General features: G+C 45.3%; 1 protein-coding gene across 5 annotated transcripts in view; it reads left to right on the top strand.

Annotated features, from left to right (window-relative positions):
* The window catches only part of SLC13A3 (solute carrier family 13 member 3), an 88,298-nt gene that overhangs the window by 27,839 nt on the left and 35,687 nt on the right, over positions 1-24,772 (top strand). For all 5 annotated transcript variants that reach the window (XM_058287175.2, XM_058287177.1, XM_058287176.1 and 2 more), the window contains exons 2-3: positions 11,970-12,235; positions 14,592-14,755. In XM_058287175.2, the coding sequence (XP_058143158.1) occupies positions 11,970-12,235; positions 14,592-14,755 (430 nt within the window). The remainder of the gene's footprint in view (positions 1-11,969; positions 12,236-14,591; positions 14,756-24,772) is intronic.

Genomic DNA, 24,772 nt, shown 5'->3' with positions numbered 1-24,772 from the left:
ATCTTTAGGCAGGGCATGTGCTTTCCAGTTTGCTACAGCCCTCACCACTCCCTGTTGTAGCCCCACGAGTGGGACTGGGTATCATTTATCACTTCTCATCAGGTTTGTGCCATTTTCTTATAACAGACCTAAGATGAAAGTGAAATGTCTTGTACTCATGTCCTTTTCAAAAGTGTGAAGATGAAAGATTGTTTAAAAGTGCCTAAGAATTTTTCCAGCTGACTTTGTGTATTCATGATCCATCGAGGCTCCTTTGGGCATTTGTAATCACAATCCCTGCTAGGGAGCCACATTTTCTGGGCTTGATACCTGTTGGTCTAACAAGTGAATACATAGAATAGCATAAATGTGACATGTCTTCTTGAGCCTGCAGGAAATTTGATAGAGAGCAATTGAATATTAAAACCAACATGGATGAATTAAGGAACATGAGACCAGAATGGGTCAAAGAATGTTACATTTGTCGCAGAATGAGGCCCAGATTCCTCGGGGGGTGGGGTGGGGGTGGGGTGGGGGTGGGGTGGGGTGGGGAGTACGTGGAGGTTCTTGTGATTGGAGACCTGTACTGTGCTGGGGCCAGCTTCACTCTGAGCCAGTTGTCAAATGTTCAGGGATTTAGCTAGTTGGTTGACAAACACAGAGATCAGTAAAAATGAAATTTATAAATTTATGATTAAATGAATTATATTAAAACAAAGGTAACAGACATTCAAGGCTCATTACCTACTAATTATTTTACTATTATCTATGGTCTTGAGATTATTTTCATCTTTTCTTATTTACAACTATATGTATGGTAGAAATACTGTATGAGGGTGTGATACTATGTTTCTCTTCCCAACTTCTTGTTTTATGATGTCAATTGGAGCTTGAAATCAGCTATGTGGGGTTATTCAACCATGGAAATCAGTAAACCCTGCAAACCAGTGCTTAATTTATTGCTTTGTTGCTTATCTAGACTTAAGAAAGTGATGGAGAAAATGTTAATAAAGCAGATTAAATGTAAAATGCATCTTGTCTCTAGCCGTTACGCTGTGAATAGTATGAAAAAATTAGAAATATTCTTCCAGTATTCAAAAACTATCACTCGATTTAGTAAAGAAGTCACTAACATCAGTTTAGTACCACCGTGAATTTTGGTTTATGTTTTTATTTACATTAATGATTAAATGAAAGGGAAACGATGAAGATGCAAGTCAGCACTTCATCTATTCGTCAATGATGTGTCACTTCTTTGTTGAACTGAATAGTAATCAAGCACTTTTCCATAGTAAAATTGCTGTTAAACCTTTGTGCACATGTACACATGCACACACATTGTTTTTCAGAAAGTCAGTTGGTAAACATTTACCAGCACACCTCTGCTTGAGGGACATGCTACTTGAGAGGTGGGATTCTGTAAGGTCATTTGGGTTTGAGGAGCACTAGCCATAGAGAACTGTTTTATGAATGGCGTGGTCAGATTTGCTGGTTTTTAAAATGCAGGGGCTGTGTCTTAGTCATTCTCCTATCCTCAATCCCCAGTCCGGGGCTTAGCATGTGGTCAAAAATAATGTTTGCTAAATGGATGAATGAATGGACAATAGTAGGCATGAATTAAGCACATACTCTGAGTTGGAGAAGCAGGTATTAATCTTTCAAGCATTGAACAAATAATTTTTTGCCTCTTTTTTTCTTTATCAGAGAAGTTGTGAGTTTACAGAAAAATCATTCATAAAATACAGGATTCCCAAAGACGATCCTATTATTAACACTCTATATTGGCATGGAACGTTTGTTACACTTGATGATAGCATGATTTTATAGTTGTACTCTTAACTATAGTCCATGGTTTAACTTAGGGTTCACCATTTGTATAGTGCAGTGCCATGGAGTTGACAAAGAATGTTTAAATTCTGGTACCATATATACAATCTGCTATCTCCCCCTTTAACCACTTTCAGATATATATTACAGTGCTGTTTATTATGTTCACAATGTTATGCTACCATTACCAGCTTCCATTACCAAAGGATTTCCATCATTCCAAATAGGAACTCTTAGCTTCCATTCCCTATTCTTGCCCCATCCCCTGGTAATCTATATTCTAGATTCTGACTCTATGAGTCTACTTATGGTAATTATTTCAAACCAGTGAGATCATACAACATTTGTCCCTTTGTTTCAGGCTTATTTTACTCCACACTATGTCTTCCAGGTTTATCCATGTTGTCACATGTATCAAGTCTTCATTCCTTTTTATAGCTGAGTAATATTCCCTTGTATGTGTAAACCACATTTTATTTATCCATTCAGTGGTTGATGGACCCTTGGGTTGTTTCCCTCTTTTGGCAATTGTGAATAATTCCACTAGGAATATCAGTGCCTCAGTAAGTAAATATCTTAGTCCCTGATTTTGATTATTTGAGTATATACCTAGTAATGGGCTTGCTGGATTATATGGTAGTTCTATATATAGCTTTCAAAGGTACCAAATTGTCTTCCACAGCTGCTGCCACATTTTACATTGCCACCAGCAATGAATGAATATCCCTATTTCTCCACATCTTTCCAACTCTTATTTTCCATTTTTTAAACATAGCCATTCTAAAGGCATGAAATGGTATCTCACTGTGGTTTTGATTTATATTTCCTTGATGGCTAATGATTTTAAACATCTTCTCATGTGCTTTCTGGCCATTTGAATATTTTCTTTCCAGAGATGTCTGTTCAAGTCTTTTGCCCATTTTTTTTTCTTTTGCCCATTTTTAATTGGGTTATTTGTCTTTTTGTTGTTAAGTTGAAAATTTTCTTTATGTATTTCAGATATTAAACTTTTGTCAGTTATATGGTTTCCAAGTATTTTCTCCCATTGTGTGGATTATCATTTTACTTTCATGAGAAAGCCCTTTGAGGCACAACATTTTTTATTTTGATGAGGTCCTGGTTATCTACTTTTTCTTTTGTTGCTTGTGTTTTAGGTATAAAGTCTAAGAAAGCATTGCCTAAAACAAGGTTTTAAATATGCTTCACTCTGTTTTCTTCTAGGAGTTTGAGAGTTCTGGCTCTTATATTTAAGTCTTTGATCCATTTTGAGTTTCGTTTTTTATAAGGTGTGAGGTAGGGGCCCTCCTTTTTTATTTTTCAATGGGAGATCCAGTATCTCTAGCACCATTTGTTGAAGAAAATATTCTTTCCTGCTTGAGTGATCTTTGCCCCCTTGTCAAGAACCAGTTGGCTATAAATGTGAGGTTTGATTTCTGAGCTCTCAGTTCTATCCCATTGTCATTATGTTTGTCCTTGTGCCAGTACTATGCTGTTTTGATAACTTTGGCTTTGTAATATATTTTAGTTATTTATTATTTACTTATTTTTTTAAGATTTATTTTTTATTTATTTCTCTCCCCTTCCCCCCATTGTCTGCTCTGTGTGTCTATTTGCTGTGTGTTCTTCTGTGTCCACTTGCATTATCAGGCAGCACTGGGAATCTGCGTCTCTTTTTTATTGCATCATCTTGCTGTGTCAGCTCTCGTGTGTGTGGTGCCACTCCTGGGCGGGCTGTGGTTTTTTCACGTGGGGCAGTTCTCCTTACAGAGTGCACACCTTGCGCGTGGGGCACCCCTACGCGGGAGGTGGGGGAGAACCTGTGTGGCACGGCACTCTTTGCACTCAGCAGCACTGCACATGGGCCAGCTCACCACACGGGTCAGGAGACCCTGGGGAATGAACCCTGGACCCTGTATATGATAGACAGACTATCAGTTGAGCCACATCTGCTTGCCTGTAATAAGTTTTAAAATGGGGAACTCTGAGTCTTCCAACTTGAATCTTCTTTTTCAAGACGGCTTTAGCTATTTGGGACCTCTTATTCTTCATATAAATTTGAAGATTGGCTTTTCCATTTTTGCAAAGAAGGTTGTTGGAATTGTGATTGGGATTGCATTGAACCTATAAATTGCTTTGGGTAGGATTGAAATATTAATGATATTTAATCTTCCAATAAACGAACATTGAATGTCCTTCCATTTATTTGGGTCTTCTTTGATGTGTTTTAGCAATGTTCGTAGTTCTCTGCGTGCAAGTCCTTTATATGCATTTTAGTTTGGGGCTGGACCACACAGCACCCTGCAACCAGAGTAGGGGAGAGGCGCCAGTAGCTCCCAGGGGGCGAGAGTGATTCTTTCCCTTAATTTAACAGCCTCTTTCTATTGCTCTTTGCTGAACGCTCTGCAGTGTTCTTCTGGCCTCTGGAGCTTCCAAACAGTTGTTTCAGACAGTTTCTGCCTGTTGAATCGTTGTTCTGATTGAAGGACTGAGTCCTGGAGTGCCCTACTCCACCATCTTCCCACAGTCCTCTCCCTTGCCAGCCTCTGGCCACAGACTGTGCTAAGAACCAGACACTGGACTTTCTGCTTCAGTGCCACAGGGGAGCAGAATCTCTTCTTTCCATGCTTGTCACCTGAATTAATAGTCTCTGCCTTAAGGGTTTCTTCCTGCCTTCCAAAATCTCATGCAGGTATGTGTACAAGATGAACATTAGGTGAACTTATGAAACCATTTGGCAAATGTTTAATAAGGTCAAATGTAAATATGTGGTAGTGGTTGGACTTGATAGTCAGATTATAATGCATGTAACACACTGTTGATTTAGGGATGTGATTGTGGCTGAAGTCTGGGAGATGAGGACAGTGGAGGATAATACAGGGGATGTATAACAATGGTTTTGGCAGTAGATGAGGATTATGGTTACTCATCTAAATACAGGAATGTTCTTCTATTACAAGGTGTTAAGAATGTGGTGATACATGGGGAAACTATAAGTAAAGTCATATATAGATTCCAGTTAAGAACAACATTGCAATGTTTCTGCAGCCAAAGCAAGTTAGTACTGTATTAACACTAAAGGTGAAAGAAAGAAGAATATGGGGTTTGGTTTTGTGAGATATGAATATGATTTAAAAATTTTTTTCTCTTCTTCATTTTTTGTTTCATTAATCAGGAGAACTTAGCTATAGCATTTAATAAACTGGTATTCATCTGGGAACCTTTTTTAAAAGATTTATTTTTTATTTATTTCCCTCCTCCCTCCAGTTTTCTGCTCTCTGTGTCCATTCACTGTGTGTTCTTCTGTGACTGCTTCTATCCTTATCAGCAGCACTGGGAATCTGTGTTTCTTTTTGTTGCGTTACCTTGCTGTGTCAGCTCTCCGTGTGTGCGGTGCCATTCTTGGGCAGGCTGCACTTTCTTTTGCACCGGGTGCCTCTCCTTATGGGGCGCACTCCTTGCGCATGGGGCTCCCCTACACGGGGACACCCCTGTGTGGCACGGCACTCCTTGTGCGCATCAGCACTGCGCATGGATGCGCTCCACAGGGGTCAAGGAGGCCTGGGGTTTGAATCACAGACCTCCCATGTGGTAGGTGGATGCTCTATCCATTGGGCCAAGTCTGCTTCCCCATCTGTGTATCATTTTGAGCCCTAGAGGAATCATTGAGTTAGTAGTTAGAATTAGATGAGATGAAAGTGCCTGGACAGAACTTTTAAGGAGTAAAGCTTCCATAAATTGTTAAGCTGCCTTTTTTGAATTTGAAATGAAGTCATTTAAAAAAATATCATACCCATTGACAGCTACATCTCTAGTGTGTATTGTCGGGGCAGGGAAGGACAATTGTCTAGTAGAATATCTTACTTTGTTACAGAATTGAAAGAGTGTGAGCATGGTAAATGAGTCCAATTAATCCAATTAGTCCAACTTGTCCACTGTTTGGAAGCTTGTGGCACACTTGTTTATTGGCTCTTATCTTGAATGTTCTTAGCATCCTATCTCTTCTTTATTTCTTTCTTCCTTTTAGAGAATTCTGTGGGCAGCCAGGTGTAGGGCTCGTCTCTTTCCGGGCCTCCTCCCTCAGTCTCGGCTGCTCTGCGCTCTTCCCAAGCTCAGCCGAGGGCTACCAGCATATGGCTCCTCTCTTCAGCCTTGAGCTGCTCCGTGGGCCCAGCCTCTTGGGGGCTTCATGTTTAAGCTTTGGCTGCTAGCGATCCTTGAGTCCTCTCTCTCAACAAAACAACCTTTAGTGCCTACTATGTGCCAGGCACTGTTCTTTGCTCTGGGGACGAATCCCTGCCCTCCTAAAGCTTGCATCCCAGTGCTGGGAAAAAAAACAATGGAAATGAAAATCTACTTTCAGGTAGTGAACCTGAAGAAAATAAAGCAGGGTAAGGGACTGGAGACATGGGGCCTTGTGCCTGTGCTGCACCAGCCGCGATTCAGGCGTCTTCTCTTGAAAACCTGTCTCTTGGAAGCTGAGTGTCCTGTGGAAAGCCACTTGACCTCCCTGAGCTATGGGACATTGCTCTCTCCAACTGATGTCTGATTCCCTCTGCAGACTCAGTTTCCCAGCCTGGAAAGGGTAGAGTTGATCTTGGCCAAATTCACTTTTCCTGGTCCAAAACACTGGCTACAGTGACTTTTCCAATGGTCACTGAAATTCTACTGGCAGAATGTCAGGGTGCCAGCTACTTCTGTAAACAGAGTGCTGTTTATTGTGTCGCTGCTTTCCCACTTGTTTGTTTGTGGTACCGGAAGCATCCGGGATGGGTCTGCCCGTTTGTCTCTGTGAAATCCTGGGACGATGCCACTTGGCTCCAAGCACCTGTTAAGGCTCAGAGAGCCTTTCCCACCACAGGCTGGGTGCAAGGGCTCAGGCAGTTTGGAGTTCTAGAAACAGCCCTAGAACACCTACGTCTCCAATCCTGGGCAAGTCCCTTCCCCTCTCTGATCCCATGTTTATAGAGCCAGGGCAGTGCTGGAGGATTCGCTATTGTCTGTCTGTCTGCCATTGAATTCTTGAATTCAGAGAGGTCTCAGGAGCTCCTGGGGGGGTAGATGGAAGGGAAGGAGAGAACAGCGCTCCCCACCCCACTTCTCCCAGAGAAGCTCCTTTTTATCTCATTTTTATATTCTGGTTTTATCTGTTTTGTGATTCAATAGACAATGTTGTTTGAACAAAGGACAAAGAGTTATCAATATGTATAGATTCTAATTATCTAAGATATCTCCCCTCTGATAGGCAGGGATCTTCCTGGTTTAGGAAGCTGAATGGATGGAGAGAAATAAAAACTTGGGGAAGTTTTAGTTGCCAGATTTGTTTACATGTTACTACTTTTGCTTTTAGTCTTTGAAGTGTGAGTCAACTAACCTGGGTTCTTGGTATATTTCATTTTGAGTGTGTTCATTTGTTTTCTCATTATTATTCTCTGACCCCAACAAGGAAGTTTTTAAGTATTTTTAAAAATTAAATCTGGGAGTCAATTTTATTATCCTCCAGAAGAACGTGTTTTAAGTCAATAAGAAAATAGGATTTAGTGTACAGAAATTCCCTCTACAGGTGACTTTCTGTATGTCTATAAATTTCATGAGTGAATGTGAACACTGATCAAAAGCTGATTCTCCAATGTAGGGCATGTTAATCAGAGCCTCAGGATATGTTTCTCAGGATGTGGAGATAAGGTTGGGTGTGTCTCATATGCTTCCCCATTTCAGTAAATTCTTCTCACTGTAGCCAAAAACTTTGGAATCATACTTGACTCTTTTTGCCTTACATGCCATAGCAGATCCATCAGGAAAACTGTCAGGTTCTACCTTGGAAATAGATCCAGAATCTAACCACTTCCTGGTGCCACCATCTCTCCCATTGAGACCCAAGCTGTCAGTGTCTTTTGCCTGGATTATTGTCCAGTCTCCCTGGCCCTGCCTTGTCCCCTGTTGGATGGATCAACCAATCATACTGACCACCACGTAACTTTATGCCTTGCCTGTCCCATTTAGCTGAATACAGTATTCTTTCTTGCTTGAGTGGTCTTTATGCCCTTATTAAAAACCAGTTGGCTATAAATGTGAGGTTTGATTTCTGAAGAAGGTTGTTGGAATTGTGACTGGGATTGCATTGAATCTATAAATTGCTTTGGGTAGGATTGAAATATTAATGATATTTAATCTTCCAATAAACGAACATTGAATGTCCTTCCATTTATTTGGGTCTTCTTTGATATGTTTTAGCAATGTTCATAGTTCTCTGCGTGCAAGTCCTTTACATGTGTTTTAGTTTGGGGCTGGACCACACAGCACCCTGCAACCAGAGTAGGGGAGAGGTGCCAGTAGCTGCCAGGAGCAAGAGTGATTCTTTCCCTTGATTTAACAGCCTCTTCCTATTGCTCTTTGCTGAACGCTCTGCAGTGTTCTTCTGGCCTCTGGAGCTTCCAAACAGTTGTTTCAGACAGTTTCTGCCTGTTGAATCGTTGTTCTGATTGAAGGACTGAGTCCTGGAGTGCCCTACTCCACCATCTTCCCACAGTCCTCTCCCTTGCCAGCCTCTGGCCACAGACTGTGCTAAGAACCAGACACTGGACTTTCTGCTTCAGTGCCACAGGGGAGCAGAATCTCTTCTTTCCATGCTTGTAACCTGAATTAATAGTCTCTACCTTAAGGTTTCTTCCTGCCTTCCAAAATCTCATGCAGGTATGTGTACAAGATGAACATTAGGTGAACTTATGAAACCATTTGGCAAATGTTTAATAAGGTCAAATGTAAATATGTGGTAGTGGTTGGACTTGATAGTCAGATTATAATGCATGTAACACACACTGTTGATTTAGGGATGTGATTGTGGCTGAAGTCTGGGAGATGAGAACAGTGGAGGATAATACAGGGGATGTATAACATTGGTTTTGGCAGTAGATGAGGATTATGGTTACTCATCTAAATACAGGAATGTTCTTCTATTACAAGGTGTTAAGAATGTGGTGATACATGGGGAAACTATAAGTAAAGTCATATATAGATTCCAGTTAAGAACAACATTGCAATGTTTCTGCAGCCCAAGTAAGTTAGTACTATATTGACGCTAAAGGTGAAAGAAAAAAGAATATGGGGTTTGGTTTTGTGAGATATGAATATGATTTAAAAACTTGTATTCATCTGTGTATCTTAAAGCACTAGAGGAACAATTGTGTTAGTAGTTAGAATTAGATGAGATAAAAGTGCCTAGACAGAACTTTTAAGGAGTAATGCTTCCATAAATTGTTTTGCTGCCTTTTTTGAATTTGAAATAGTTATTTTATTTTTTATTTTTTAAAAATTTATTTCTCCCCCTCCCTCAGTTGTCTGCTCTTTGTGTCCATTCTCTGTGTGCTCCTCTTTGACTGCTTCTGTCCTTATCAGGGGCACTGGGAATCCGTGTTTCTCTTTGTTGTGTCATCTTGCTGTGTCAGCTCTCCGAATGTGCGGTGCCACTCCCGGCCAGGCTGCACCTTCTTTTGTGCTGGGTGGCTCTCCTTACGGGGCGCATTCCTTGTACATGGGGCTCCCCCACGCGGGGGACACCCCCGTGCGGCATGGCACTCCCTGCATGCATCAGCACTGCACATGGGACAGCGCCACACGGGTCAGGGAGGCCCGGGGTTTGAACCTTGGGCCTCCCATGGGTAGGCAGATGCCCTATCCATTGGGCCAAGTCTGCTTCCTGAAATGAAGTTATTTTAAAAAGTATCATATCCATTGACAGCTACATCTCTAGTGTGCATAATCAGGGCAGGGAAGGACAATTATCCAGTGGAATATCTTACTTTATTACAGAGTTGAAAGAATGCGAGAATGGTAAATGAGTCCAATTAATCCAATTAGTCCAACTTGTCCACTATATGGAAGCTTGTGACACACTTGTTTACTGGCTCTTATCTTGAATATTCTTAGCATCCTATCTCTTCTTTTTTTCTTTCTTCCTTTTAGAGAATTCTGTGGGCAGCCAGGCTAGGGCTTATCTCTTTCCGGGCCTCCTCCCTCAGTCTCAGGTACTCTGCTTTCTTCCCAAGTTCAGCTGAGGTCTACCAGGCATATGGCTAGTATTCTTCCTCCAGAAGAATATATTTTAAGTCAGTAAGAAAATAGGATTTAGTGTACAGAAATTCCCTCTACAGGTGACTTTCTGTATGTCTGTAAATTTGATGAGTGAATGTGAACACTGATCCAAAAGGTGATTCTCCATTGTATGTACTGAGAGTATGTCCTGCTCAGGTGTGCTTGTTGAGATGGTGCTTTGGTGGAACATTAAACTGAGCAGGTCCTGTAGACACTGAATAAAGTAAACAAAACCTACTATAAGTAAGAAGTAAGAAGGGTAAGATGGCACCAGATAGGACCAATTTCAATAAATCTTTAGTATTTGTTGGAACTTGTGATATCATTGCCTTGGGAGAACGTAAGAAAGCAAGGTCAGGACAATAAGCAGTTCTATTCAAACAGCAATTATGTGACTAAGAAGACACTGGTTACTGTAGATGCTTTGGGACATTGATGTATCTGAAGGGAAAGCATTGCCATTATTGCTTCTTTATTTAGTGAGAAGGTGTACGGTTGGGAAGTTTTGATAAATGTACACACTCATGTAACCTCTGTTCTGATCTTGGTCTGGAAGCTCTCCATCGCCCAAGTCACCCTTCTGCTCCTTTGCAGTCCCACCCTCAAGCACACACATACCTCTTCCCCAGCCCGGGGCCACCATAGATTAATTTTGCCTTGAATCTCTCTTTTTTTTTTAAAGATTTATTTATTTATTTCTCTCCCCTTCCCCCCACCCCAGTTGTCTGTTCTCTGTGTCTATTTGCTGCGTCGTCTTTCTTTGTCCGATTCTGTTGTTGTCAGTGGCATGGGAATCTGTGTTTCTTTTTGTTGCGTCATCTTGTTGTGTCAGCTCTCCGTGTGTGCGGCGCCATTCCTGGGCAGGCTGCACTTTCTTTCGCGCTGGGCGGCTCTCCTTATGGGGCGCACTCCTTGCGTGTGGGGCTCCCCTACGCGGGGGAAACCCTTGCTGGCCCGGCACTCCTTGCGTGCATCAGCACTGCGCATGGGCCAGCTACACACGGGTCAAGGAAGCCCGGGGTTTGAACTGGGGACCTCCCATGTGGTAGACGGATGCCCTAACCACTGGGCCAAGTACGCGTCCCACCTTGAATGTCTTGAATTACTTTTTCTGCCTGTCATGGGATCTAGTATTCAGCTGATAACAGCTGTGGGGTACTGTGGTTAAGGGCATTGGCTGGGAAGCAAATTGCCTTGCTCTGCTCAGCCTCTGCCTTTCCTGAGACCTCCATAAAATGCGGATACTGATTTTGTGAGGAATAAGCAACATTGAGATTTTGTGAGGAATGAACAGCAGTTGACACTAGCCCAATAACAAATAATAATTATTATTATTTATCGTGTTGAGTATGTGTTGGACGTTGTACTAAGTGCTTTGTATGGATGCAGAAGTTGCTGCTGCTGTCTCGTGCACAGCCACACTGGCGTTCGTCATTCCTGTATATGCCACAAGCTTCTTGGTACACGTGAGATGCTTTCTCATGAAGGTTTTTTCATGCATGAGTTGAGTGTGCTCTAGGTGCACACGGGGCAGGCCGGAAGTGCTAATCAGTTGATGCTCCCAGGAGCAGCCCTCAGCCATTGATGGACAGGAGTTGCCAGCCAATTACCCCAGCTTTGCCCCCAGGGGGGGACAACTCTGAGGCATGGTCTACACTGTCTCTCGGAGATCCTGCCCGGACTGAGCCCCAGCTGCCCGCAGTGGTAACTTCATTAACATACTCCAAATTGGCTCCCTTTTCTTCTCTGTCTCACTGCCTCCTTCCCCTTCCAGAACTTTCTGGGCTCACGGAGATCACTCCCAGACTCATCTCAGGGTCCACTTCTAAGACAATGGAGGATTTCATTTCGTCCTCAAACAGGCCCACGTGGTAGACAGTAAAAGTTTTTCGTGCATACTTGAGTGAAGAAATGAGGCTCAGAAAGGTGACACCACCTGTTCAAGGTCAGAGCCTCGGGTGCTTACGCGATCCCCGCCAAGGATGGGGTCTTGATGATTCCTGCCCCAGGACCTCTTCCCCTCTGCCGCCCAGGCCTTCGCTGACCCTTCTGGGCCTGTGTCTCCCCACCTGCAGGAAGGCCGCTGCCTGTTTGTCATCCTGCTCATGGCGGTGTACTGGTGCACAGAGGCCCTGCCCATCTCGGTGACTGCCCTGCTGCCCATCATCCTCTTCCCCTTCATGGGCATCCTGCCCTCCCACAAGGTCTGCCCCCAGTACTTCCTCGACACCAACTTCCTCTTCCTCAGCGGGCTGATCATGGCCAGTGCCATCGAGGAGTGGAACCTGCACCGGAGGATCGCCCTCAAGGTCCTGATGCTTGTTGGGGTTCAGCCAGCCAGGTAAGGACGGGGAACGGCTTCAGCCCCCCAGTGGAGAGGCAGAGGGACCACGGCTCTCGGAGCCGGAAGCCACTCTTCCTGGTTTAGGCATCCAGACCAAAAAACTCATCGTTTCTGGCCATCCATTCACTCGTTCGTCTTGATTATGGGGCACGCTGTGGGTGTCAGGAACAGGGCCAGGCCCTTGGGTGGTTGTTCCATAGGTGTGTAAGACTCCCTTGGGGAGTGGGCGAAAAATGCTGATTCCCAGGCTCCAGTCCTAGAGGTTAATGTTCAGTAGTTTTAGAGGGCCTAGAATCTGCATTTTTAGCAGAATGCCCCAGACTGCTTGGGCTTACCTGCTCTGGAAAAACCACTTTGCCTCTCTCTGCCTCCGTTTTCTCACCTGTAAAACGATGACATAAAAGCACCTCTTTCGCAGACTTGTGAGGATTAAATGAATGAGTTTGAGCACACCCCTTGGAACTGCTGGTTAGAAGCCAAGGTCATGGGGCTGGGAGAAGGTAGGTTGGGAAGGTGAACTTGGAGAGACGGGAGGCAGGGTCCCACCTGACAGGGCCTTGCATCACTTGACTAAGCTTTAGACTTTTATTCTAAGAGGATTGGGGGGCCTTTAACGCAGGGTTGTCATTGTTATTTTAATCTTTGTTGTTGCTGTTTGATGAACCCCTTTGGCAATCTGGTGAACATAATGGATCCCTTCTCAAAATAATGTTTTTAAATGTATTGAGTCATAGGATTTGAAAAAAGCAACCCAGCCATAAGAATTGCATCAAAATGCGGTCATCCAAATTTTTAAAAGAAACCCTAATCTGAGCTAAAGTACCACAAGTGCCCCTTTCTTAGCACTGCGAATGACAAGATCTGGCAAGATCTTCACAACCATACTGTGAAGCAGTGATGAAAGCCAGTGACATTTCAAGATGTCTGCGACTATTACAACGTGATACGAAACTGTGATTTTCATTGTCGCAGGCCCCGCTAATGCTAACAAACTTTGTTGCCTACATTTGTCAGGGAAGGAAATAGTAAATTTCTGTTCTTCGTTAGTAAAATAAAACTGTTACTTCCCCCAGTTTCAGAACCCCGATTATACTCACAGATGCCCTGGTTATGAATTTCTGCTTTAAGGTATTTTAAGCTGGGGAGTGACATGACCAGATTTGCATTTTTAAGAGATCCCTCTTGGCTGCCATGTGGAGGACAGACAGTGGGGTGAGAAGCTGGATGGGGCAATATTCATTAGGTGCCTACCCCATATGAGCTTGGACTGGAGTGGTAGCAGTGGAGATGAGCAGAATGGATGGATCTGAGAGCTACTTAGGTGATAAAATGGATAAATTGGATGGGGGAGGTGGTAGTGAGGGAGAAGAAGGTTCTGGATAATTTTTAGGTTCCTAACAACTACTCCGAGCCAAGCGCTCTGCTGGGCTCTGTAGATGTTCCTCATGGAGGAATCTTCGGTCCGGTGGGAGAGTCTCCACCCCTAGAACCGATTCCAAGGCAAAGAGGAATATGATGCCCATGGGTCCAGCGAGCTGGGGAGTCCACATGAGGGACAGGACTTTCATGAAGGAGTGGGACCTCGAGGAATGGGCTAGGCTGCTAGCAAACACATCATAAAGTTAAAAGAATTGCAACAGCACGGAAATCATGTAGAAACAGATCAGAGGAACAGAATATATAATCTAGAAGAAATTCAAATTGGTCGGGAAGGGGATGATTATTCAATAAATGGTGGGTTAATCAGTTTAGTCTTCGGGAAAAAAAATCTATTTAGATCTTCACTCCACCCTCTGCATCTAAATAAATTCCAGGTTGTCAAACGGGTGCAATGTAAATTAAAAAAATCCTGAAACCTCGATTCCTGTTGGTGGGAACAGAAGAAACAAAGGAGGCAGGAGAGTTCTAGGCCTGGGGGCTGGTGAGAAGTTCGGCATTGCCTGGGCAGTGTTGTCTGGGCAGGAACGGGAGGGGAATGTCAGGGGAGAATGGGAAAGCCATCTGGGGCAAGGTGGTGGAGAGTCTTGGTGCCAAACTCAGGCAACTTTGTTCTGAAATGGGAGCCGCCAAGGGCTTGGGGGCAAAGGAGAGAAAATGTCAGGGCTGGGTTGTCTTCGGAACTGTGTTGCTGAGGGTAGCTGTGGTCAGTTCACTTAAACACACTTAGCTACGGTTTCCTTGGATCTAAAATAAGCCCGGTAAGTGGATTGGGTCCCAGCTCTGCCACTGCCTTGCCTTGTTGGGGCTTCAGCGTTCTGTGAAATGGGTAGGTTGGCAGGGGTGGCAGACTCGAGGCTGAGGGCCTCGTGGACGCTGGGCCCTGGGTGGGCCTGTAACTCCCCTTATCCCCCAGGCTCATCCTGGGCTTGATGGTGACCACCTCCTTCCTGTCCATGTGGCTGAGCAACACCGCCTCCACCGCCATGATGCTGCCCATCGCCAGCGCCATCCTGAAGAGTCTCTTTGACCAGAAGGAGGCGCGGAAGGATCTCGGCTGGGAGAGAGAAGAGAGCGCAGGTGAGGTGGTGGAAGGGACAGGGACCAATGCCACCGATGTGGAGGAGTGGGAGTGGGGGTGACCAAGGAGTACCGGGGAAGGCTCATTTATTGAGCATCTACCATGTGCCAGGAGTTTTAATAATAATCATAACTGAAAATCAGGTAAGTCACACATGGTGTCTTGCTTTTCAAAATCTTCATGTATTGAGCACTTACTATGTACTAAAGGATGAGGTAAACACTTTAAATATATTATTTCCATTAATGCTCAAAACAATCCTAGTTTTAGTAATGGAATGTGGTGATGGTAGCACGGCGCTGTTAAAGAAAAAATGAATGCCACTGAAGTATATGCCTAAAAAGGGTTAAAATAGCAAATTTTACGTTATCTATGTTACCACAATAAAATAAAAACAAAGAACAGCCCTATGAAGTAGAGCTATAATTAAATCTTATTTTAAAGCATTAGAAGAGATGCTCAAAATCACTAACGCCCAGAGAAATGCAAATGGAAACCACAATGAGATTCACACCAATGAGACTGGCAGAAATTAGAGAGCTGGATAATGCCCAGTATTGGTGGGGATGGCAGCCATGGGAACCCACACGCTCTGTTACAGAGAGTGGGGGCTAATTCGGCTCTTCCTAAGAGCATTCTGGAAGATTCTAATCAGATTAAATGTACACACATGGGGTTGTATCTACTTTGGCTGTCTCTGGGATCCTGCTGAGGCGTGCGTAAATGCGACCCCTCTGATGACCTCCTGACTCTTTTTTGAAGACTCTTAGCCATAAAAACTCATTTGTCTTTACCATTTCCTCCTTTTAGTCAAGGTCTTTTTCTAGTTGCATAACCAGTTAGTGATTGGTAGTAATCCCTCAGAGACAGGTACTTGTACACTAGTGTTTAGAGCAGCACTCTTCACTATAGCCAAAACTAGAAAAAAAAGGTTCATCAACAAATGAATAGATAAACAGACTGTAGTGCAAACACAGCTATATACTTACAATGTTAATCATCCATAACAAAAAAATGAAGCTTTGAGACATGCTGCAACATGGAAGAAACTTAAAAGCATTATACTCAGTGAAATAAACAAGGCTCAAAAAGGCAAACATTATATGATACTACTTATAAGAGATGACTAGAAATAGCAAATCCACAGAGCTAGGAAACACATTAGAGATAACTAGTTAGATTAGGGGGAAGGATGGGACAAAGGGGTAGGGAGAGTAAAAATTTAAAAAAAAAAAAAAAAGTAAAACAAAATCCAAATCCAGATATGTTTATCTACATGGGCATTTTTACTTAACCAATGAAAAGAGGGAGAGAGAATCCCAGGAGTGGAACGGTGGGGATGAATAGGGGTTTATTTTTATAAAACAGCAGGAAGTCCAGAGACAGGCTGAGTCAGGATTAATTCAGAGACACAGTGACCTCAGAGCTTTTCATCAGCATCTTTCTGATTCCCTTGGACTTTTTCTCATGGTTGCAAAGTGGCTGTCACCTCATGTACACTTGAAATCATATTACTTTTAATTTTGCATCAATGTATGTATTAGTTTCCTATGACTGCCGTAACAAATGACCACAAACTGGGTGGCTTACAACAACAGAAATTTAGTCTCTCATAGAGCTGGGAGCCAGAAGTTTGAAATCCAGGTGTTGGCAGGGTTGATTCCCCATGTAGGGTCTGCGGGAGAACATTCTATGCCTCTCTCCTCACTTCTGGAGCTGCCGGTAATTTTTGGTGTCCTTGCTTGTAGATGTGTTACTCCAATCTTTGCCTCCATGTTCACATGACCCTTCTCTCTGTGTGTCTGTCTTCTCTTCTAGCTCTTAAAAGGACACTCATCACTGAATTTAGGGCCCACCCTAATCCAGGATGATGCCATCACAAGAGCCTTACCTTAAGTACATCTGCAAAGACACTTTTTCCAAATAAGGTTACATCCACAGGTGCCAGGTGGGCATCTCTTTGGGAGAACACCGTTCAACTACTATGATGCATTTTAAAAGGAACCTTTAAATTGGTGCATATGTAGGAAGAGATTTCTAATCCTATCCCCCATCCCTGCCCAGTGTTGATTCTTCTTTTTCTTCCTTTGTTCTTTTAGTAATAGAATCCCCACATGGGCACATGGTTGTACAGCAAAAAGAGTGAATTTCCCACCCTCCCTTTCAATTAGATGTGGCCATGTGGCTAGATTTGGCCAATGGGCTAAAAGTGGAAATGATGTGTGCAACTTCTGGGCTCTGCCCTTCCCACTTCCTGCTTCATAGTGGCTGGAATTGAAAGTGATGGTGAGACTGGGAGATGCCACCTGGGCCCAAAGATGGAAGCTGCATGTTGAGAGATGGAGGCAGATCTGCCCAGTAGCCCTGAACCATTTGCCCCAACCAATGCTAAAATGGTATCCGCGAGAGCATGGATTTTGTGTGCTAGTTATATTTTTTCAAATATGCATTAAAATCAATAGGTATTTGTTAAAAATGTAAATGTTGACCCATGAATCATCTAAGTTAATTTTACTGCCAGTGGTATGAGTAGTTCCCCACCAGCACTAAGTGACCCTGCTTATTTTATTTCCACAATAACCTTGAAAACTAGAACTGCTTTTAAGAACTTTACAGGTGACATTCAGAGAGTGAAATGGCCAGAATCACATTGTTTGTCAAGTAGCAGAACCAGTATCTATGCAAAGTCAAAGTTTTCCACGGGGAAGGGACGAGATGCCCTGCAGCAGGTGTTGGCAAACATTGTCTGTAAATGATCAGAGAGTAAATATTTTAGTCTTTCTGGGTGGGAGAGACTCTTTCGCAACTACTCATCTCTGCTGTTCAAGCCTGAAAGCAGCCATGGATGATACATGGATGAGTGGGCTTGGCTGCGTTCCAATAAAACTTTATTTATGGATCCTGAAATTAGAATTTCATCTCATCTTCACATCTCGAAATATCATTCTTCTATCGAATTTTTCACCCATTAAAAATGTAAAATTCATTCTGAGCTAGCAGACCCCAGGATCCTGCCTGTGGGCTGTCGTTTGCCAGCCTCTGCTCTACAGCATCAGTTCCATTGGTTCTCAATCCATTTTCTCTCCAACCTTGGGGTACCAAGAGAACTGTCTAAAAGTCACCATGGGGTGGCAGCAAGCAGCTGGGATGCTATCCTTTCCCCCATTTCAACCCCTGCCCCACCTTATCTGTGTTATATACTGGGCTTCCGAGTAATAATAACGGATGACATTTATTGGGCGCTGGTTTTAGGAAAGGACCCTTCCAAAGGCCTGGCATCTGAATGACGTGGACCTAGCACTGGCCTCCTTTAGAGGAATGGGAATTGAGAGAGACATCCGCGGATAAAGTGTCCCCCAAGGCCACAGAGTTTAAACCAGGGTCTCTGGTATTTCGGGTCCAGGCCAGCTGACTTCAGAACTCACAATCTTAATCTAAGTTGTTCTGCTTCCCATGCCAGATTTTTTTCAAAGAGTTGTCTAGGGGCCCCAAACTATCTCTTCATTATGAAGATGAGAAACCTGAGAAAGGGGAGTATGTCTGGCCCAGGGTCACACACCGCGTCTGTCATGAGGCCAAATCCAGAGTCTTTTCCTCCCGTGCTGCGCGAGGCCAGGAGGGCGGAGCCCGCGGGGTGCTGGGGCAGACCCCTGCCTTCTCGGCAGGGGGTCAGAGGGCAGGACGGGTTAATGATCAGCCCTGAAGGCCTGGCAGTGCCGCGGGAGGCGCTCCCTTTCACCCGGTTTCTGAGCTCTGTCCCCGTGGCTGGCGGTGAGGACGGGGTGGAGCGGCTGCATGCTCTGTTGATGGGGCCTGGCCCAGGGCTCCGGGGCTCTGGGGCTTCTAGTTCAGGAAGGACACCTGCAGCCACAGCAGCAATACTGGTCCTGGGAGCGTCCTTTCCCGAGGACCTGTCACGGCTCATTCACTCATTTTTTCATTCGTACCCATTTGCTCAACTAAGCCTCACCACAGCTCTAGGAGGTGGATGGTCCCATTTTACAGAGGGGGAGGTTGAGGCTCAGAGAGGCTAAATGATTTGTCCAGAGTAATTGGACGAGTTGGTTGCAGTGCTGTGGCTGAATCCAGAATCTGTGCTTGTTGGCCCCGGGCCACGGTGCCTGGCGCGGAGGGGAGCAGAGCCTGCGGCCGGGAGGGGCCCGCTGGATGAGCTCCTGGGGGGCCTCAGCCTGGGAGGACGACCCCGTTGCCTCCCTCCACTTCCTTTATCCGGTTCTGCTCTTCATACTGCCTGGGGAAGCCAGGGGCCCATGGGGGGAGGGACACTGGGGGGCTCCTCCACAGCCCACCTACGGCATGGTCCCACTGCGCCCTCCAGATAAGGTCACAGTGTGGCCCCGCAGGGAGGGCTCTAGCCTCACCTCCATCTTGCAGAGACGGCAACCGAGGCTCAGAGCCAGGAAGGAACTTGCCCCGTGTCCCCCAGCCAGGAAAGGGCCCGGGTGGCCTTAATCTAAACTCTTAGACCCTTTCCTCCTCTTGTCTCTGCCCCCAGAAAATGTGACGGCCACCTTGTTTTTCCTTTAGGAACATCCAAGATGCCATTGTTTACAATGCAATCCTTTAGGCTGCGTTAAGCATCGCCTTCGTTCCTCATTCCTGGTGCTCATCCACCTTCTGAGACTCTGTCCTCATCTATACCATGAGGCTAAAGGATTCCACTTTGCATATATTGTTTCAAAGCTTGCATGAGAAACGAGTACTTGGCCCAAACTAAGTGGTTAATAGGCGGACACTGTATAAGAACTATTACATGATTTCCAGGAAATGGGGTGGAGGGCAGGTAATAAGACCCTATACTAGATATATGTTTAAGTTTCCTCCTTCTTCTAGTTGAAAGGGACTTACTTGTTTACTTGTTTATTGTCTGCCTCCCCTGTGTAGATCCCATGCTCCATGAGGGCTTGTGTCCCTCTAGTTCCCTGCTATGACGGCCTTCACACATGCAATCTTGCTTGCCTGGTACACTGGCACATGGCAGGGATCCAGTCAATGTGCCTGATTAGTGTATAAATGAATGGATGGGCAATTACTTCACTGATCTAGACCTCGGTTTCCGCATCCGTAAAATGGGGCTAATAATACTTAGCTTCTAGGTGGTCATGAGTCGTGAATGAATGTAAAGCTGCCTAGTTAGGGGATGGTGCGCTTCCCTGGGATGCTCTTTACATGTTTTGATACAAGAACTCTTTCCTGAGAGCCTGCTGTGTCTAAACTTCAAGGAAATTTCATTTACACTGGGGAGGTGAGGCTAGAGTTTTCAGTTTCAGGTCAGCCCTACTAAGCACCAGGTGGTGCTGCATCCATTTGGGGCCTTTGCAGATGGTGCAAGATTCAACGGGTGGGGAATCAAGAGACTGGGTTGTCTTCCTCCCAGCCTTAACCTTCCTCTCTGGGCCTCAGTTTCCCCAGGTGTAAAAAGGAATGTCATAATCCCTGTCAAGGCTGTTCCGAGGCTGCTCTAAGATTATAACCATGAAAATTCTCAGTTCCCCAGCCTGATATAAACTCAGGGCTTGCGATTGTTTGAATAAGACTTTACATGGGCGCAGAGGTCCGGACTGGATGGTGATTTTTGGACCCACAGCCATCAGAGCCTTGGGAGACTTTGTCCCACTGGCCTGTTTTCGTGTGGTCTCTTGGATCTTTGGGGCCACAGGAAGGGTGGGGTTGGACACTGGGTAAATGGTTAAGAGTGCTCAGCCCCTTGGTTTTGCAATTTTTTCAGCTTCTTTGGCTTTATCATCATCGTTGTCATCATTATTAGAAAAATAACACGTGGTGAAAAAAATGTTACACATTACTGATATCCATAAAGAAAGAGTAAAACTCCCTCCTTTTTAATCTTATATGTAATTACTGTTTATAGGTTCATGCAAGCCAGTATCCTCCACTGACCTGTTTATGGCATGTACAGTCTTATATCAGGACTCTCAAACTCAGCAGCAGCCAGGCTCTATGAATGAGTGAAAGGGCTGGGTATGGACTGTGGCAAATTGATGAGCACACGCCCTCTCTAAAGGCATGGGCAGTCACAGGGAGCCTCGGTTTCATCGTCTGTAACCTCAGACTGGTCATTTCAACATTGGCTGCCTGTAAGAATTACCTTATTTTTAAAAAAATACCAGAGAAAAATCAGAACCTCTGGGTGTGGGGCCTGGGCATCCCCAGTGATCCTCATGTTCAGCCAGGGCTGAGGACGGCCACAGACTGTGCCTGAGACGCCGGCGCGCTCTGTGCACACCTGATGCTGGGTGACAGCTGTGCTCCTGGCCCAGGGGGAAGGGCAGAGGGAGCTAGAGATGGAGGAAGGCAGAGGGGTCACCGGGTCAGGGTTCTTCCTGCCTGGCCATCCCCTGGGGACTGACTTTGCCCTGTCTCCATCCCCCCCCCAGTAGGCTATTTCCAGCCCTTCGCTTCCTGCTTCAGTGCCCTGGGCACCGGCCTTGTGCATTGCACATGGACAAGTACGCCCGTCACATAAACCCTGTGGTCCTTGTCCTCTGGCCCAGGGTGAGCTGAGTGGATCTCAGGCCTCAGACCCCTCCTGTGGTCAGCAGTACCAGCCTCAGGCACAGCAAAAAGGACACCTGCAGCCACCAGGGCATCCTGCTTCCTCACGGCACCAGGGGTGGGCACGGGACCCCAGGAGCCGAGGCTGGGATCGAGACTCTTCTTCCTAGGCCTGAGGCCTGATTTCCTTGTGAAGGAAAAGCCCATGAAAACAAAACAAAACGCTTTTTCTTTCCTGATGGAATTCTTTGAAAGTATCAATGTCCTTTAGCTAAAGTCTCCCAGGAACACACCTGAAGTGAACCAAGTCAGGTTTATTACTCTTTGCGGTGGGGGAGAACGCACACCAGTAAGAGGGTGTTAGAAAGACCCAGGGTAGGCTTTGGACCTTGGTTGGCTGTTTTGGGGCGAGTCTAAGGATGTAGGATTTACTCTGCATTGGGTGCCATCAGAAAGTGGGGGCAAGTCTGTGACTGGGCAAAGGAGTATCGGTATTTTGTGGGCAGCACAGTGACCTTGTTTTTGTCTGCACTTTGACAAGATTATGAATTGGTCTTGCTTTGACACGTTTCATCATCATCTCAGAGTGACTGTGTTGAGGCTGGTATTCTCTGAGGTTGTTTAGGTCCAACAGGAAAACGCAATGTCTTAACTTGGAGTGTCAGATCAGTAACTCACAGTTCCTAAATCCTCTGAGTGCTCAGCTCCCTGTTAAATGCTTTGAATCGGAGGCTGGCAGACTTTGACCCAGGAAATCCGGCCTGCTGCCTGTTTCTGTGCAGCCCGTGAGCTAAGAATAGTTTTTTAAATTATATATTTTTAAATAGTTGAAATAAATCAAAAGAAGAATATTTTGTGACACAGGAATTCAAATATATTGAATTTAAATTTTAGTATCTATCGATAAAGTCTTGCTGGCACACAGTCGCCCTCACTGGTTTCCACATTGTCTGTGGCTGCTTTCGTCCGGCAATGGTGGAGTCAGGTAGTTGTGACAGGGGCTGTGTGGCCTGCACAGCCTGACGTGTTCACTCTCTGGCCCTTTACGGGAGAAGTTTGTTGACACCTCCGTTATTATTATTATTATTTTTAAGGATTAATTTACCCATTTCTCCCCCCTGCCTCGATGTTTTGCACTCGTCTGTTCTCTGTGTCTGCCTGTCCTTTCCCCAGGGGGGCACCAGGAACCGATGCTGGAAATCCCCCTGCCCCAGAGTGGAGATGGGCTCATAATCTCTTGTGCCATCCTAGCTCCTCCCTCTGCTGTGTCTCCCATTGTCTCTCTTCTGTGTCTCTCACTGTCACGCTGTCCTGCTGCACCAGCTCCCCGTTTGGGCCACCACTCTGCGTGGGCCAGCACCCCTGCGCCAGCTAGCACTCCTGCATGAGGCAGTACTTCGCACGGGCCAGCTCACCGCATGGGTCAGCCTGCCTTTCACCAGGAGGCCCCAGAAATCAGACCCTGGACCTCCCACGTGGCATACGGGAGACCAATTGCTTGAGCCACATCCACTTCCCTGACCCCTCCTTTAAATGGATTAATTCCTTAATCCAGTGCAGAACCCTGGGAGAATTGTTTGCTTCCATTGCATAGATAAAAGAACTGAGATTCAGGGAGATTACAGAATTTACTGAAACCAGAGTTTCTCAACTTCAGTGCTATTGATATTTTGGTGGAATAATTCTTTGTAGAGGAAGCCCTGTGCTTTTTTATATATTTAGCAACATCCCTGGCTTCTAGATGCCACTAGATGCCAGTAGCACCCCTTCCCCCAACTGTGACAACCAAACTATCTCCAGACATTGCCAAATGTCCCCTGGGGGCAGAATCAGCCCCAGTTGGGAACCAGTGATCAAAAGTCACATAGTCAGTAGATGATGGGGCTGTGATTTGAATCCAGAGCCCATGTGTTTACTTACTGTGAGCCATGGAACTCTGCATGGTCTAGCCCTCTTCCAGCCACCCTAACCCCCTTTCCCCTTCTCACCTCATTTCCTTCTACTCTCCCACTCGTCTCCCTTCTGCTTTTCAACATACCAGGCATACTTCCACCTCAGGACCTTTGCACCCACTCTTCATTGCCCCAGATGTTCACTCACCCCCCCGCCTCCCCAGCTCCTTCATGTCTCTCCTTGATGCCACCTTCTCAGTCAGATATTCCTGGACCATCCTTTAAAAAATGTCAACCCTACTCCCACCCAAGAACACCTTGTTTTCCTTCCCTACTTCATTTTTCTCCCCCAAACTCATCTCCATCTGACACACTATACATTATACTTATTTATTTGTTTCATGGTCCAACTCCCGCACTAAAAGAAAAGCTCCACAAGGGCCTGGGTTTTCATCTACCTTGTCACTCAATGCCGGGCACTTAAGAAGCACTCCATAAAGATTTATCAGTGGATGGGCCTGGGATCAGGGTTCATGTGAACTGAGTACTGGATATTGGCCCTGGGGTCTGAGTTACGCTGAGCTCTCATCTCAGAAGAACTGAAATGCATCCACAACTCATTCACCCTCAGCATCTCCACCATCACCAGCCTAGTCCAGCCACCATCAATATTTATCCCAAAAATGCCAAAGACTCCAGTCTGGTCTCCCAGCTTCCACTCTTGTTCTCTGCAGACCATTCTTCCCTAGAATATCCAGAGATGTTTGAAAAAAACAGAAATCATATCCCATCCCTCTTGGGCTCTAAATTCTACAGGGGCTCACCATCCCTGATATGGTTCCTGCTGACCTCTTCCCCTCCCACCCCCATCTCCCCTACTCCTTCCCTACTCACTACTTGCCCAACACACTGGCCTTCTCTAAGTTCCCGCAATATGCCAAGCTTCTCCTTACCTCAGGGCCTGTGCACTTGCTGTTCCTATTGCCTGAAACCCTCTTCCCACTGCTCTTCCTGTGACTGGCTTCTTTTTATCTCTGAGGTCTCGGATCAAATGCCACCAGCTCACAGTGTCATCTCTGATGACTGAGCACAAGGAGACTTCCGTGCTCCCTCTCCCCTCTCTGCCAATCACTTTCCATGAAATCACTAGTTTTATTTCCTCTATACATTCATCAATACCTGAAGTGTTCTTTATTCATTTACTGTCTGTCTCCCCTTCTAGAATATAACCTCCATGGGAACAGGGATCTTGTTCTTTATTGTGTAACTTAAGCTCATAGTAAATAACTTATTGTGGGTGCTCAATAAATAGTTTTTGAACAAATGAGTGATGTGCAGTTGGAGCCACCCATCCCTTGCTGATCCTTTACTCCTCATAACTAGACTTTCCCAAACAACTCTTTGATGATGGCTGCTCAGGTAAGCCCGAGGCCTGAGTTTCGGGTTTCCAAGCAGCCTTGCAGCTAGCTCCCTGCCCCCAGGCCTGAGGCCAGCTGCACATATAGATACTGAGTGCCTTTCCTGGGGGGTGGAGGTTTCAGTGAAGAATGTGGGATCCTTGACAAGGTGGGGGACCCAAAGAATTCTTGA

This window comes from Dasypus novemcinctus, chromosome 24 (genome assembly GCF_030445035.2).
Source record: "Dasypus novemcinctus isolate mDasNov1 chromosome 24, mDasNov1.1.hap2, whole genome shotgun sequence".
Lineage (NCBI taxonomy): Eukaryota > Metazoa > Chordata > Mammalia > Cingulata > Dasypodidae > Dasypus > Dasypus novemcinctus.
This window is presented reverse-complemented; position numbering and strand designations above follow the sequence as displayed.